This window comes from Schistocerca nitens, chromosome 4 (assembly GCF_023898315.1).
Source record: "Schistocerca nitens isolate TAMUIC-IGC-003100 chromosome 4, iqSchNite1.1, whole genome shotgun sequence".
Classification (NCBI taxonomy): domain Eukaryota; kingdom Metazoa; phylum Arthropoda; class Insecta; order Orthoptera; family Acrididae; genus Schistocerca; species Schistocerca nitens.
The window spans coordinates 763849293-763867446 of record NC_064617.1 but is presented as its reverse complement, the minus strand read 5'-3'; the positions used below and the strand labels follow the sequence as shown (position 1 = coordinate 763867446).

Genomic DNA, 18154 nt, shown 5'->3' with positions numbered 1-18154 from the left:
AACCGTTTTTCACTCATCAGTTTCCCAAAGAAAGGAGTGTCAACTGATTGTGTTCTCATTTGTGTGAATTCATGGAAGTGTGGCCATTCATGAGGATTCCAATAAGTGTTTTCACCTCATCAACTTGTAGTATCCTGCCAACTGCAAACCCTGGAGCATGCTGCTAAATTGGGAAGAGAAGCTATGAACTGTTGTCATGTAAGTTTGTCTGTGCAGCTATTATTTTGCACAAAGCATCATCCAAAAACACACAAAAAACTCACCACATCATATTGTTTTGGAGGCATAACTGTACTACTTCTACCACTGAACAAATATTGATCACTAACTGAACTAGCATGCACAAATGCATTAGGTACCGTCAGCTGCAGTAGTGTCTCATCATCAGATGTTTCTGTATTGAGGTCACTTCCATTAGCTTCAAGATCCACATCATGAAAGCTTTCAGAACTGTCACTGAAATTATCATCACTTCTACAAGTAGCTGCTCCATCTTCGAATCTGATAAAGGACTCCTTTTCATTATTGCAAAAGATCATTCAGTGACGGGGCAATTAACACAGATGAAAAGGTGTGCTTATGCGGCTGCTTCACTCGACACACACTGTCGCTGTGCCCTAGCCCAGAATACACTGTGCTGCATGAAGAAGGCTACCATCTATTGGATGAAGCTCAACTAATACCACAGTATCAATGGCAGACCGATGATTCATCATTCCCACTAGCTACTAGCCACAGAATGCAGTGGATGGACATACCCACCCAAACCATTGTGTATTAGCAGAGTGTGGATAGATACAAGGTCTGTTCAAAAAATTCTGTAACATTCGTAATTTTGCGCCAATGGTGCAATGGAGTAAAATGCGATTGATATCCCTGCACACACACCTGTGTTTAATGTGTTTTATTGTTGTATGTCTGTTAGTTATTGTTCAGTGCTGCTTTGAGTAGAATATTGTGTTGCCCATTTTTCGAATTTCGAGATGGGAGAGTTAGAGGAGCAATGCATCTGCGTTAAATTTTGTATGAAACTCGAGAAAACCTTTACAGAGACACACCAAATCATGCAGGAAGCCTACAGTGATGAGTGGTTAAGCTGTACTTGGTGTTACAAATGGCCAGACAGAAGTTAAAGAGGAACTTCATTCAGAATGCCTTTTACCATCAACAGACAATGCCCATATCAGGAAAGTCAATGAAATTGTGCATGCCAATTGAAGACTTACTATCCGAGAGATTGCAGAAGAATGTAACATTTCAGTTGGATCACATCATGAAATCCTGATGCATCAAGTTCATCCCAAAGCTCACGAGTCAAGACCAGAAAGACTTCTGCCTCGCAATCTGTGAAGAACTTTTGGATAGTGCATAACTAGTGATGAGATATGGGTCTACGGTTATGATGTTGAGACCAGGGTTCAATCTTGAAAAGGTTCTCTAAGACCCAAAAAAGGTTGTCAGGTCAGGTCAAAGTCAAAGCCAAGCTGTTAGTTTTCTTTAAGTTTAAAGGATTAGTTCATCATGAATTCATGCTGCAGGGACAAACTGTTAATTGATGGTACTATCGGGACATGTTGAGACACCAGTGAGATAATGTAAGAAGGAAACAGCCTGAAATGAGGCAGGATAATTCATGGCTCTTGCATCACAACAATGCATCCACAAATTCACCTCTGTTGGTATGTGGCTATTGCACAAAAAACAAAATCCTGTGCTGCCTCATCCTCAGCTCTCTCCAGACCTGGCCCATTGAAACTATGAAGATTTGCAACGTTAGATGAGAGAAAAGAAAATTTGCAGAGGGCACTTTGTGGGATCCAGTGAGAGGCATACCGAGACTGCTTCCAGATATGGAAACAGCTTTGGGAGAGGGGTATCAATTACGGAGAAGAATTTTCGAAGAAGATCATGCACAATAAGTAAAAGGTAGGTGCAGAAGAATTTTGTGGACAAAGTCCTGGAATTTTTTGAACAGACCTCATATATCCTTCATGTGTACTTACAGGGTTAACCTCCAATGAAGTAGTTGTCAATAATCAACTTGAGTTCAAAACCATAAATATAAGGCTAGAAGCAGAAATTACTTGCACTACCCTTCGCTTAGCCTTATAGAAACAAGAGAGATATTCACTGATAAAAGTCTTTGACCACTTACCCAGTGGTGTTAATAATTTCGAAGACAGCAAAAGTATCTTCAACAACAAACTGAATCCACATCATCTTGACAACGCCTTCTACTCCATAAAATATTTCTGAATATGTAATAACATTTTGTGTATGTGTGTGTGTGGGGGGGGGGGGAGGGGGGGGGGGGAGAGAGAGGAGAGAGAGAGAGAGAGAGAGAGAGAGAGAGAGAGAGAGAGAGAGAGAGAGCACACTTGTCACAGTTATGCTCCATGGAACATGCAAATAACTAAACTACCTAATTTGATATGTAGTACTATAAAGAGAGCACAGAAGCTTAGTGTTTTATAAATTAATCATGATGTTATGTAGAAGTTAGATTTATTTTTTTATTGACAGAGACAAACGGAATTATCTTAACTGTGGTTGCTCTGATATTTACTTAGATACTCACTCCTGGGGTAACTTAAAAAAAAAAAATAATTGAAGAGATCATGTAGACTGTATGTGAAAATTACTATAATGTTTTGCCATATAGCTGCAAAGGAACATGGAATACAGATTGGCTTTCATTATGATGGGAGGAACAGTTTTGAAGAAAACAAGTCCAACAGATGTAGTACTTGAGGTCAATGTCACTCAGTCTTCAGGCTCATCAAGATTTAGTCATCAACTAGCACACCTGCAATTATAAGATAATTAATAAAGTAACATGTCCCTGTGTAAAACACTAATATGGGAATTGAAGTCTAAATAGCATGCAGATGCTATTTATTAACTAGAGGTTCAAAATGCACCCAAGCAGAAAACCTCTGAGAATAGGCAGATCAAACTAGAGCAAATTCACACACAGTTGCTGATCTCATCTGTAACAAGTCTCATGTCCATTATCAAAGCCTGAGCTTACCCAAAAATTGATGACAACCACCAAGATCCAACAGATACAACCTTGAAATTTTTGTCTAACCAATAATTTCATTTCCATTCACAACTTTGCCTATAGATTTTTTCACCAAATCATTTTTGTGACGAATATATACAATTCTTGTGGCAAGACGGTCTTGCCCACTCATTGCCTCCTTTGAACCTTAATCTGTCCTCACGATTTTAATGCGAATTTTTCCCTGCTTCTGTTTTTCTATCTTTTGCACCCTCTGCCTCTCGTTTTTCCACTCTCGCCATTTCTAACACTCCAAACCGTCCTCTTCCCATGATGAATCCCATCACATTCTTTTTGAGAACATGCTTTTGCACTATCAAAATTAAGGTTCCACATACTGTTTCTTAAAACCTGCTTGTCCCTTGGAGTTACTCCCAAAGGTCTAATATTGAAAGTCCCTGTTTCTGGATACAATCCTACTCTGCACCAGCCTCTTTTACAGTTTCAAATACAGCAATCCCTTGCAGTTACCCGTCTAATCTTTGACCTATACGCCGCATATACCAGTTTCAACTCCACCATACTTTTTTCCTTCTACAAAATCCTGCAGTTATCTGCCCCTAATATTTCCTTGGATGGTATCATACACCAAGCCCACTTCAGACTGGAACAACATGCCAGACTTCACCTCAAAAAGCTATCCCACCTTCTCCTAAATCTCCTCAACAGTGGTGTTTTCATTCCTGTGCCCTGCAGCTCACCAAATAGCCACATCATCAACCACCACTCATCTCCTGCAAGTTGAGCTTGGCCAACCTCCTTAACATCCCATAGCCTGTATCACTGCCTCCCAGATCAGTAATAACTCAATCACAAAAACCAGTCACAACTGCACAGTATTCTCAACCTCTCGTCCAAAGCACTCCCCCCCCCCCCCCCCCCCCCACTAATTAACTGTGTTATCCAAGGGTCTCACTTTCAGCCCTAAACCTGCATTTTAACTATGCTGCTTTGGTGAAGGACCTACTTTCCTTTACACATAATGACAACTGAAAATATCACTTTGCAAACCCAATCCCAAAACCTTTCCGACAGCAGACCTGACATTGAACCCTGCCTTGAACACAATCCCAACTTGACCCACTACCATTACTTCAGAATCATCCCTTACATGCCTTCCAAGAATTCCTCACATCCAGCATTGCATCACAACCTTTCCTCAGATCCCTACCAATGTGACCCCAATATGTCCTCTGCAGAACTCCATGATCTACGTTCCCTAAAAGCTGATGACTCCATCATTAACTATCCATTTACATTATATTATCAATAACTGATTACTTTCTTTGTTATACTAACTGATGATGAGTTTTCTGCATGTGTTTATATGATTGAGCAGCAGTCACTTGGTACAACATGGGAGCACACTCTTTATTGGTCACGAGGGAAAAGTTGTGCAAACGGTGCCTCCGAGGTGGAGCCACCTAGCGATGTTCAGCAGAGTGTACAGTGTTTTGGTGCCTAACTCCAACTGGGATATAACATTTTATATCTGCTGTGGCAACTGGGATGCACTGAGAGTCCCAGCTGCTTGTAATCCACCTGTCACTACCATCTCTGTGTCTGGTAGTGGGATCTGTTTAACCAGGTGACACCTCCTTATTGCCAGGAACCATGTCCACAGCCCCCTGGAGTGAAGGCATCAAGTCACTGCACAGCAAACTGAGGTGAAGGAAATGCTGTGTGGTAAGAGGAAAGAGAGAGCAAGGCCTCTTGTATCTCGTAGCAGGCTGCTAGAATGCGAGTCAACTAGGGCAAAGTTGGTTCTGACAATGGTACAAATAGAGGGCTCAGTGGATGCTCATTATTTCTAGAAACTGTGGGCACAGGTAATAGTTGCCAGAATCCATCCAGGTTGGTGCCTAATGGTGCAAGTACATAGAAAGACACTAGACATATTCCTGGCTGAGCAGCTACTGATTGGAGCCTTGCACACTTGGGTGCAATAGTTGCAGGAGTGTCTCATGTTGTTGCCAAGCCAAATTTAAGAAAGATTCTTGTCAACCTCTGGGTTGAACCTGTAGGTATATAGGGTAATGCCAACAGTGCTTTAGGCATGGGCCATCTAACATGTGAACCATCAGCTCCATCTCATCTCACTATTTGGCTCAGGGTGGAATAGTGGCTTAAGAAAGTGTGAAGTTCCATCCTGCTCACACAAAATAGAGAACGAGGTGACCACAGCAAGCAAAACATAATAAAATTTATAAGCCTCGAAAAGCAAATCTTGTGTGAATGGCATCAAGGTCACTACCAAAGTCAACAAATCCAAGCAAGCTAGCAGTCTTGTTTTGTGTTATTCTCTTTTTAAAAAAGGGAAAGAAGAACAAGGTTTCACGTCCTGTCAACTGTTCAGACTAGGAAAGGAAATCAGCCACCTATCCTGCCTTGTATTAAGTAATTTAGGAAATCACAGGGGATACAGTCCTTAACATAAGTAAACACAGAATTTCATCACGCAATAAACTGAGCTGAAATCATTCACCATTAGAATGTTAGTTTTACATGCTACCATTAGCACTGATTGTTCTACTTTTGAAAAATAAGAAATTAGTAACATATAAAGAATAGTAACTAAAACCGATTAAGGTAAGCAACTGGGTAGTGTCTTGTTACAGCAGAGTGACAGATACTCTGAAGCAAGTTTATTTCACAAAGCTCACAACATAGAAAAAAATAGATGGAAACTCACTGTCTAATGATTAAATAAACAAACCTATAAGAGGAACTTACTTTAAATTCTTCTTCCCTCCAAATTTTGAAGATCAAAGAAGCCATGGTGTTGGATATATTTTTAAAAATGAATCCCATCTTTCTGTAAACATGTATGTACACTTTCACACCCCTCTAAATTATAAGTAGTTTGCTTAAGTCAATCAGATCAGAATTCTGCACTTAGGCTTCAAGCTCATGGGTAGAGTGTGAGACTCCTTTATTGTTTTTTGCACAGTCTGCTTGTGGAGATGGTTTAATAGTTTGACCTGAGGTAACACAGATCAAAATCTTGACAGCATATTATTTAAGGTATCATCATTATTCTGACTGATTTGCTGAAGCCCAGCATGATTTCCTCTCCTGTGACAATCTATTCATCTCACAGTACCACTGTCTTCAACTATTTGTTATGTATTTTCCACTCTTAATTGCCTTATGGTCTACAAAAATCACAAGTTGTCAATTTTCTGTTGACACACAGTTATCCACAATTATGGGGAAACCTTTATTTAAAAAAGATAATAGTTTATTGCCTACTTTTCATAAAAAGAAGCAAAGAAATACAGCATCTGTTGATAATGAACAATCTACTTTGTATCTGAAATCGCACACAAGGAAATTCATTGTGCAACTGAACAATTGGATCCCTGTAAATCAACTACTATGACAGTTACAGTAATGTAACAGAACTGTGTGTCCCAATATTTCCATTTACAATAGCAGCAATTGTGCCTGTTTCTATGAGCATCTGGTCACCCTTTCTTTGTACCCCTCCAATTTAACTTCGGTGAAGGTTAAAACAATGCTTCATCACATGCAGCAGGAAGAACTTAATAATCCATTTTATTACTTAAGCTGTAGCCTCCTAAACAGTGCTGAACGATCTGTTCCCAGCTTCCAACCTCCAATGTTTCCACCACTCCAACTTAGAGTCTGTAAGCTTGCCCAATCTCTGGCACTTGGTGGTGTTCCCAACCTGTCTAACACCTGTTCTGCTAGACGTGGTGCAATTGGCAACAGTAACACACTGCTCACTCTCAGTGTTTCCATTACCATGTGAATTGCTGCATTGCGCTTTTCTCTGTGTGCTTCCCAAGGCCGCTGAAGTTCAAAAAACCGATTTGCCTCATGTAAGGTTCCTATAATTGTGTCAATGGCACGATGAAAATTAAATTCTTCAAAGTGCTCTTTAACCACACCTGCAAAAAAAGAATGAAGTAATTTTTTGTTGTATTTATACCGTTATTAATAGTAGTTGGCACAAAGTAACTAACCTTGTAGCAACTGTTGCCTAAAATGACACAGAGGTCAACTACGTAGTACACTATTTAATGTTCTAACAATAACAACACATATTCACCTGCCAAATGTGTGGCTCTATCTTTTAGCTCAGCTCCATTGTGCACACAGTACTGTCGGTACGTGTCGTCACAGAATTGTGGATATATCTGATCAGGATTAATAGCCATACCACAACATCGATTCAACAAGTTACCAAGTGTGTCAGCAAGTTCAGAATTCAATATGCGCACAGCCTTTGTTGTACTGTAATCTGCAAAAAGCAAAACATCTTTATGTGAAATTCATACACAATTCAATCAGTCAACAGAATTCATGATACGAATGCGGCACATTGTCAAGTAGAGACAGTGCCACAACCGACATTCACTTCCTTTAAAATATCTGAGAGATAACCAAAGAGACACTAATACCTGGCAGAAAGCTATGAAACAATGAAACAGAAGGACAACGTGTGTAATCACTGACTTGCAGCCAGTAACTGTTTCAGACACAAACTTACAGAAGTTATGATAAAGTTAGTTTATCTTCTAGTCAGAAAGGCCAAATTCCAAATATTCTAGCTTTCAAAACTGTTAGTTCCTTCCTCAGGGAGTAAAGTGGGATTAAGCGGGTAGGAGAGCAGGTCACTCAAACCTCAGCTTAGGAGGAACTATCCTGTTGTGTGAACGTGGAAAGACACGACAACAAAGGTGAAATGGAAAGCATCAGAGGGAATAGGAGATCAAAGTAAAAATGTTGGTAAAGCCGTCGGCACACAGAACACGCATCCGAACATTTAGCGCTGACCGTGCTGAGTTTCTGACATCATAGTGTGAAATAGCACGTTCGGGAGTAATTCCAAACGTACAGAGCAATATCTAGCATGTTAGATATTCTGAGCATGTGTCTGAGCGTTGACCAATCAAATGGCACAATGCCACCTACATTACATGCACGCCATCTCCCTTCAGCATTGAGCTGTGAGCCACCATATTGGCATACAGTTCAAGCCTATGCATATATTTGTTGTTTCTGAGCACCAGCAAATTGAGAATCACTCGAAAACCCGTTGTTAACTGCACGATTCGTTGCAATAAAATAATGAGAGACATCATATTCATGGTAAAAGAATTATTGTAACTTGCGTATTATGAGAGTGTCATTTGAAAGCAGCGACACACTGAGGATCCACCAAAAAACACATTGTTCTTGGTACAATTTGTTATAATTAAATTTCAGTTAGTAACATAGCTATGATTAAAGCATTTAGCAAGTGGCAACATATTAAAATTGGCCATTAATGAATTATTGTCACTTTAGCATAGTGAGTAGCATTGATGATTCATGACCAGATAATTGATCTGATGATGGTTCGCGTCTCACCAAGTCTAAATATTTTTTTCCTAACATTCGCGTATATAGTACGTTCTGATGCATAATTAGTAGTTTAATGTAAGTATATTCTACAATATTTGATGTTACGTAAATATAAGTTCACCTTTGTTTGAGGAGTGAGTTTGTTCGATTGGCTTAATCCACAGGACAGCTTGCGTTACTTGTATAAAGATATTTTGTTCCTTTTTCTTTTGAGTTTCGTAATTTACATGTTGTAAAGATTCTGCTACTGGGTAGGAACAATGATCAAGTAAGAATGATCTTATGATTTTACTAAAATGTGGGAAAGATAAAATATTGTTTATCTTATGTGGAGAACTACTGCAAGTTTGTGTCACACTGTTTGTAATGGAACTTTTATAAGCCTGTGTCCTTACTGATTGGACATGGTACTTTCCTTTTTGTCTTAAAACATGTACATCGATATTGAAGTTTTTATTTGTCTATATTACATATAGAACAACGTGACTAGGATATGAACAATGGAGTAAATGTGCATTTTAATAGAGCTAACGTGGGAATTTTACAAGCACCTGTTGAATAAACAGTGTGATTTATGAACTAGAAACATCCCAAAACTGCCGCTGGAGTGCATTGCGATCGTGTATACCACGTTGGGGCCCATGTACCGTATGCACAAGTCGCATCGTTCCTGAGCGTTCAGCAGCACGTTGAACTTGGCACGCTCATTGTTAATGGTCGACAGCACAGTCCGGGTGACAAAGGCTTAAGCACTGTGTCAGCTTCAGACAAAAGAAAGAGGGTAAATAGTTATGCTCGGAAGGAAATACTACCAATTAAAAATATAAATAAATGTGGAGAGTTTATTAGCAGAGATTAATCTCAGGAGGGTGGTGGAATGTGAGAATATGTTGGAGAGCAAATTTCCATTTTTGAAATTCAGGGTAACTAGTGCCGAGTGACAGGAAACCTGTTTACGCAGTTTCACCATTTTATGATTACAGTTATAGCACAACAGCAACATATGATAAATGTTCACACATTAGACTTTACTCCAAAGAACAAGTTCTTTCTGTCCAGATGGATATCAAACTATAATGGAATTGACAAACTGATAATTAGCTTACAACTCTGGTTAGCTTCACTCTTTTTAAGTCGGTCCTATATTCCACCAACATAAGAAATGTTCAACTCATTGCCTAGCCAAACAACCTTCTGGATAACAACAACAACAACAATAAAATTGTAAATGTGAGGCTTAAGAATACTATACAAATCCAATGGAATAATGTGTAGGTAGAGGAATCTTTAACGATCATACAAGTGTTAACTCAAATGCCATTAAAAATATTCCATAATGATAGGCATGCCTAAAATTTAAGTATAGCAGATGTATATTACTAGAAGCATTGGAAGCAGTGCATAGGTCAGTTTAGGCATATGGTAGAACTGAATGTAGTCACACCCATCTTTTCTCATTGGTTCAATAGCGAAGAGAACTATTAAAAAAGCATGGGAGTGGTTGCAATCTCCATGCTTCCAACATCCAATTTACTCAACAACTTCTCTCAGTAGACCATGAACAGCAAAGAGAATTCACCAAGTGGATCATCAGATAACAGGAACTGAATGCCAATTTTTTGGGCAAATGAGTTCCATTTCCACCTCGATGGTTTTATTAATAAGCAGAACTACCATGTTTGACAATCAGAAAATTCACAAATGATTAATGAGGGAAAAAACACATTCCCAATGTGTCACTGTTTAGTGTGCATAATGGTCTAGAGGAATTATTGGACACTTTTTATTTGAAAACAAGGCACGTCAACCAATAATGGTATATGGTGAACTTTATTGTAACATGATAACCCATTTCTTTGTTCCTTAATGGGAAAATATTGCTCCTGAAGACATTTGGTTTTAGCAGGTCTGTGTCACTTGCCACACAACCTGTAAAACATTGACAGTTTTGCATGAGTCTTTTGCTGATTGTGTTATCTCCTGTTCTGGTGACCTGAATTGGCTGCCAAGATCTTGTGAGTCACTCAGAAGGACTTCTTTCTGTGGGTTTTCTGAAGTCTCAGGTTGATGCCAAAAAGCCCACATCTACCCAAGCAGTAATGGACAAAATTTGACATTGTATCACCAAAATACCATGACATTTATGCAAAACTGTTATTGAACATTTTACCTTAAGAATACACCTGTGCCACCAAAGCTGGGATGACCATTTATTGATGTTTTGTGGCATACAAAATTCTCAATGCCTACATTATAAATCAACAAATATTACCATGTTTTGTTACAGAAAACCATGTTTTATTTAATATTCAAATTTTATGCTCTTATTGTAGCACCCTTTACAAACTGCAGTCTGACCTGCTCAGTAATATAAAAAGCCCAAGATTCATAGACAGCCATAATGTGGGAGAACAATTCATCTCTTGAATTAATAGTCATCCAATACTGAACAGGCAGCACTCATTCTGGAGGTTTCTGAATATACATCGATGTTTCTGGGAAATTCACATTTTCCAATCATAGTTCACAACATTTTTATTTGTAAAATTTCTGGATTTTTGAAGGCATGTAAGTTAAGTGGAAATATTACAGTCCCACACTTTTGTTTTTGTATTTTTTAACATAACCACTTGTCCAGAAAATTATGTATTTAACTAATTTCTCGAAGTGAACATTTGTGATACTTTCTCTAAACTGATGGGTACTTGTGTATCCATAGTTTCTTCTGTTCATTACGAAGATTAGTTTGAATTCCATCTATATTATAATTCTATGTATTACGAAATTTGGTTGATTGGTATTTCAAAACCAACAGCTGAATTACTAGAATACTATTGAAACTTTAATCTGCATTAGATAATCAAGTATTTCACACAGAGATGAACAATTTTCAGTGACTTGAGATGAACTGAAAAGAAAACATCCAAGGTTTTGCACGTATTGTCACACACCACAATTTTATTTTGATAGTGCTAAATGAATCGCAGTTGTACACATTCTCAATTACAATGGCCATGGCAATAAAAGCTAATGATTATATTTATAATGACAAACTTGTACACTTTAATGACAATGCACTGCATAACAATCTTCTGTCATATGTGCTATAATCGTATGATGGACTCTTCAGTGTGCATAAATTCATGCATTGGGGAATAGAAAAACCGTTTCTGTATCTCAAATAGCTCAATATATTTTTCTGTATCAAAAGGAAAATTCAGATGCAAAAACTATTAAATGAAGTGAGAGACCTGACCAGTAATTAATTATCTTCATGAGGCAAAATACTTCAGTACTGCAGGTACATACAAGTAGAAGACCACCCAGGATCCCTGAATGGTGCACAAGAAGAAACACTGGAACTAACCACTGCTCACGCTGGAGATGATATGATAACAAATGACATGAAGTAGGTAGAAGTAACCCGCTGGAAGCTGTGAGGGTACTAATCAACAAGAGTATCAATGATGGAACAATACCAGAAAAATGTAAAAACTGCTTTATAAGTTCCTGACTAAAATTGTAACAAATTATCTAAGAAGAGGCCTGGATTTTTCTCAACCTGATGAGCAAGTTGTATTTCAAAACTTTTTTTGACTACGGATCACATCCAAACTATTTGCCTTTTTTCTTGATAAAACTGGCCTTTGCAGATTATCAAAAAGCTTTTGACTCTGGATATTTGGACAATCATGAAGGCTCTTGAAAATGCCATGATAAATTCAAGATACCTAAATCTCCTGAAATACATCTTGAGTAGACAACAATGACAGTCAGGGTGGATGAAGACCTATCATCAGTCAACAAAGGAGTTTGCCAAGGTGACACCATCTCTCCAAAACTTTTCACCCTTGCATTGAAAGATGTATTCATATTACTAGACTGGAATAACAAAGAAATAAAAATCAATGGCTTATATGTGAACTCTGCCAATGATGAGAAGTTTTGGAAGAGCTACAGAGTAAGATCCAAGAACAAAAGCTAATCTCTGCAAAGATTGGCTGGTAAAATAACATCAGTAAAGCAAAAATATTAAGCACAGACCATCAAAAAATTATAGTCGAAAAACACTCTATAGAAGCTATTGATAAATACATCTGCCTTGGGCATGAGATCAAAATAGGGAAAAAATGATCAAAATGCAGAAATTCCTTACAGAAGAGGACTGAGCTGGGCAGCATTCAGGAAACTGAGATTCATTCTGACCAACAAGGATGTCCCAAATAACCTGAAGAGTAAGGTGTATAATATGTTCATGCTACTAGTTACAATGTATGGTCTGTAAACTACCGGTATGGCTTTGACTAAGCTAAGTGCTCGAAAGTACAGCACAAAAAATGAGCTATGGAGCAACAGATGATAGGGGCCTCCCTCACAGGTATGACTTTATCAAAGATTATTAGAAGCAGAAAAGAGGTAACAGACATACTACAGAGAACATAGCTTGGGAAGATTACAGTAGGTGGGTTCCTAGAACTGTTCACTGAAGACTATGAGACCAAATGAGAGGCACTGGAAGACCACAAAAGAGATGGCTTGATAACATGAAGCTGGTGGCTGGAACACAACGGAATATGTGACTCAAAATCAAAGACAATGGTAGCATATTGAAGAGACCTATACCCAGCAGTGGACTGACAAATGCTGAAGAAGAAAAAGAAGTTCCTTCCTTAAAGAGAAGAGATCCCAAGTTATAGTAAGTTAAAAAGGAAGGGCAGGTCACACAGATGCCAAGATGAGAGGGAGCCACCTGTATTGAGGGTGTATAGTCTATGTTCATTCCCATTACAAGTGGGTCTCTCTTATCCTTGAGTCTGTGTGACCTGCCACCTGAGACTTTCCTTTCCTTGGGAAGAGACTAATTGTTCTGAAAGCTGGGATAATGTCATGTACTTCTACTTTTATATGTGTCAACCAGCAACACTAAATATATATTCTATTGAAAATAAGTAATAGCCAGAAATTTTGTCCCATAATTTTATAGTTTTTTCAATACAGTTTTCCATCAATATTTGAGTGCTACTATGCAGAATACCTTAAAAGGTTCCTATATTGTCTAACTGGTTTAACTGACAGTGATTTTACATTTTTTGTTATGTAGTGTTACCACTACTACAGAATGATATTCTTTTAGTCATTCATTGAAGAACTAGATTTCAACCACGTCTGCTATCAGTAAACCTAAAGGAATCACATGGCACATGGGGGATCTGACAGATACATCTGGGAACCAGTAGATAGGGTGAAGCAAATCCATTGAAATTGGAATTCCCTCACCGTCCACATTTATTATTTCCTCTGGTGTCTGCACTTTTCATTATGATGTCGTTATTCCATACTGTTTAAAAATCTACAGAAGAAGTGTGTTTGTGGGTAGGGGGATGGGGGAGGGTGTTACATTGTCCAAAATGATACAAAAGGATAGAATAAAATATTGTATAAAATTAGATTCGCACTCTCAATCTCACATCCATCCATACAGACACACTATGAAAATTTCAAAATGGGATGCAACAGTATTATCAAAGGCTTAGTTGCTACTCACCATATAAGACAGATGCTGAGTCACAGATAGGTACAACAAACAAAAAGACTGTTGGAAAGTGAGCTTTCAGCCAACAATGCCTTCACCGAAAGTAGACAGCATTTACACACAACTCATGTGGGACCACAGACTGAAGCCAGATTGTGAGCAGGGGCATACGATGGGAGAGGCGACGGGTAATGGGAGTATGGTACATGTTTTTTTCAGTGATGAGAGATCAGCTTTCACATTGAAAGGGTCGCAGGTTTGATTCCACCCAGTAGCAAATAGTTTTGTGCTCCTTGGCAATGAATTCACTACTGACATCACAAATTACCACATCATTATATAGGTTATTTTATTAATTATTATAATCACAAAAAGTAAGGCATAGGATGAAATGTGGGACTGCAAACATTTAAAAAGGGACTGCAGTTAACACGTACATGGGAACGTCGTGTATGTAAATCAACGTTCCCGTGTACACGTTAACTACAGTCCCTTTTTAAATATTTGCAGTCGCGCGTATCATCCTATGCTATATTTCTTGCGCTTATGTAAATTAATAAAACAACCTATATGATGATGTGGTTGTTTTTGATGTCAGTAGTGTACCCATTGCCAAGGAACACCACCAGGCACAGTCAAAACTACGACCCTTTCAATGCGAAAGCTGATCTCTTACCACTGAGCCAAACACCACTTCCTAATTAATAAGGTGCGCATGGGGATGGATCCGTATCAAAATTCCTTTTATTTCCTAAATGCTTGGCCATCTGGAGTTTCCACTTGGGGCACTTTCTTGTCTCACCACGCCCTACATGTACCATAAATTTGGACGAATTCGGCAATGATGAGTAGGTGTCCTCTCCTTGTCAGATACACAGTTCTTAGTAAGCATGGTACACTTTTATTGTATTCCACTTTTTAAAGCTGGTTAAGCTTTGCATTTTTACTCAAAAGTAATACTTTGCTAGTCTACATAGTCAAGACAAGACAATTAACCACGTCAGACGTCAGAAACAAATTGGTTCAAAATCATGACTGGTTTTAGGTGGTTACAAGACCATCTTCAGATGTACAAGAATCCAACATGAAAAAATGAAGCTATAAGAGATTGTTTAAGACTTAACCTAGTTTGTTATAATGATTCATCCTGTCACTCTACAACTATAAATACAAGACTAGTACAGTTGCATTAGGCAGAAAGATGATACAGATGTCACACCTTATAGCTACAAAATAACCTAAAAAAGTGAGCAGCCTAAGCAAGAAAAAGAGAGGGAAATATTAAAACTACATCATTGAACAGACTAAGTAACTTAATGAAATGTGTGGCTGCCACATACTGTGAACTCTAAGCTAGAGGCAAGTGATAGCCACACATGCAGCTGCAATACAAATTAACACAGTGGTAGCAGCTGCGTACAAAAATAGTGACTGTCATATTAGGGGCAGCCATGCCAACTTTCAAAAGTGAAAAATCAGGAGAATTTTAGCAGTGTACTATTGTGAATTACAAAACATCCCTGACGATTAAAGTTGCAATAATTCAATAAATGTAACAATTCAATTACATTTGCTTTATTATTTGCATGTAAATACTAAATAATGGACGTACCTGAGCCTTCGGACTGCATAATTTATCATTCAACATGCTGAACAATGTGAATGATGAGTTCTGCAGGTTTCTTTGGATTCACACACATTCAAATGAAGCACTCTCGAGAGAACTACAGTTCGAAATTACGATCCAAGGAAACAAATTAACGTATATCAGATTTCTGTTTTGACATTAGCACAGTTTTTGCATGAATAAATCACCGTTAAATGATCACACGTTTTCATTTCGTAACACAACCCACATTTTCATGGCATCTTATGTTCGCAAGACATCTTTCCCAAATTTAAATCAATTTTATACAGGATGTACATGTTAGGCTTAGCAAATAATCTGAATAGTTTATCAGTCTGAATTTGTCTGATTACAGTAGTTAGTAATTCACCACACCCATAGCTGACTTAGCCTTTTTCAAAAACTCTGAACTAAATTTCTGCTCAAAGCACTTGCCTTTTTGAACTTTTCTGAAAGCATGGACCTGAACTGAGTTTTGGTCTTTGTAACTGTGCTTAAAGTTCTCTCACATTCCACATTATTATGTGGAATTGACAAAATAGCCAGCATCACCTTTGCAAGTTTATCATATTGAAGAACCCCATCAGCCAATTTCTTCTGACCTACCAATGCCCACTGAACATCAATTCTCTCTGCTGCCAAGTTGGTTTCTTCCAGCTGAAAGTTACAGAACTGAGAGTGAAGAATATCAACTTCTGTATCTAAGTGTTCACTTTCGCTAGTCAGAATATTAGAAAATCTGTTTATGAAAAATCTAAGGCTGGAAAATGATGCTTTGCCAATTATAGAAATATTTGCAACTTCTGCACGCATTAAAACTTCATCTTTGAATGGAAATTTGTGTATCATGTAATCACATGATGATAAGAAACATTTTCTTACAGACTTAAAGAATATAGACTTTTCCTCAGGCTTCAAAGTGGTCACCAAATCAAATGTAGAATTCCCTATCATCAGATCATAATCATCCTTTTGATTTGCTGGAGTGTGATAATCTACATCAATAAGGGAGCTGGAGGTTTTAATAATGAGTGGTCTCACAAATCTTGCCATCACATTCTTCAATAGTTCCTCCAAAATTGACCTCAATAAGTGGATATGTGGGGCACTTGACTGAAGAGCTACATTTGGGTCCTCGAAGACAGGCATAAAACTTGAAAGGAAAAGGCATAAAGATTTATGTAAATTTGATGACAGAAACATGAACAGTCGTTCCTCACATGATAAAGCATGGTCCACAGTGTCAATGGTTTTCTGTAAAACTGATGATTGGGTTTTTCTTTTAAGTGAGGAGTGTAGTGAAATCTTATCACAGTGCTTGGACTTGTGATATGAAGTAGACACATCTACATTTTGAGTATGTTTTGGAATTTTATAATTCTTCAAAGTTTCCACTTCAGAATCCTTACTTACAATTTCACTCTTGAACAAACTAACCAAAGGGTCCCACTGTTCCAAAATCCTATCCAAACATCTTTTCAACGATAACCATCGTGTAGGCACATTTCAGAATTTTCCTCATTTCTGTGTCATGTAAAGTTTGAAACTTTCTACATTTTTCTTTCCTCTTTGCACTCCTTTACAAATAATAAAACATGTCAATAATATTTTCTTCAATGTTTAAAGGCAAACATGCCACCTCCTTCTCAGCAGCAAGATTAGTTAGGTGACAAGAACAGTCTACAATGATTAAGTTAGCAATTTCTTGCTTCAAACATCCTGCCACACCCTTTTTCAGCCCTACCATTACAGGAGCATTATCGGCACCAAAAGCCAGACTGTTTTTTAATGGAATACGGAATTCCCGTAAAGTTGAAAGTAGAAGATCAGCAATATTAGCTCCAGTGGCATCCCCTTTTAAATTAGGCACAGAGAGTAGGCAATTTTGAATTTCACGGAGTTCAGGGTTGAAGAACGATACGATAATAGGATATAACTTAAAGTCCGTTTTATTACTACCATCGGTAGCAATAGTGAATGGATTCGACTGCGTGGTCGGCACAGTTTATAGGCAAGATATGCTTTACAATAAATGCGGTAAATAAAGCCTCGGCATTCGTCACAGAATCTACATTTTGGGGTTTACACGAGAAGTTAAGTTTCTGGTTCCGTTCTATGGACACTCTCTGGTGTTTTCAGTTTGCACTTGTTTAAGAATGTCGCATTTCCTGCCATGAGCTACTGAAAAGTTGCATCTACATACACAAAAAAATGCGTAAGTTTGTCCCTTCCTCGATTCACTTAAACACGGAAACTCTTCCTTATACACGTTTCTGAACACTGCATCATATTTCTTCGCCATTCTGCACGAAAAATAATCAACACCTCCAAGATACGCAGCCAACAACTACTACTGAGTACACAAATCGCGCAACAGAACTGAGAATACAAAGATGTAGGAAGTATGCAGCAGACCTCAGCAGTTACGGTGGCTAGGACAGTTGCAAAGTCTAAGAGAAAGAAGAAGGTTCTGCTGCTAGGTAGTTCTCATGGAAGAGGTGTAGGCCAGCAGTTGCAGGAAGTTTTGGGGAGTGAGTACCAGGTCACCAGCATTGTG

At 38.2% G+C, this 18154-nt stretch overlaps 1 protein-coding gene across 3 annotated transcripts in view; it reads right to left on the bottom strand.

The window, feature by feature from the left end:
* Positions 1 to 5770: 5770 nt before the first annotated feature.
* The window catches only part of LOC126253080 (methionine--tRNA ligase, mitochondrial), a 123546-nt gene continuing 111162 nt past the window's right edge, over positions 5771 to 18154 (bottom strand). The window contains exons 6-7 of one of the 3 annotated variants that reach the window (XM_049954178.1): positions 7140 to 7331; positions 5771 to 6978 (exon numbers count right to left, since the gene is read on the bottom strand). In XM_049954178.1, coding sequence (XP_049810135.1) covers positions 6626 to 6978; positions 7140 to 7331 — 545 coding nt within the window. In that variant the 3' untranslated portion in view covers positions 5771 to 6625. The remainder of the gene's footprint in view (positions 6979 to 7139; positions 7332 to 18154) is intronic. The other 2 variants (XM_049954179.1, XM_049954177.1) reach the window with 2 other exon arrangements.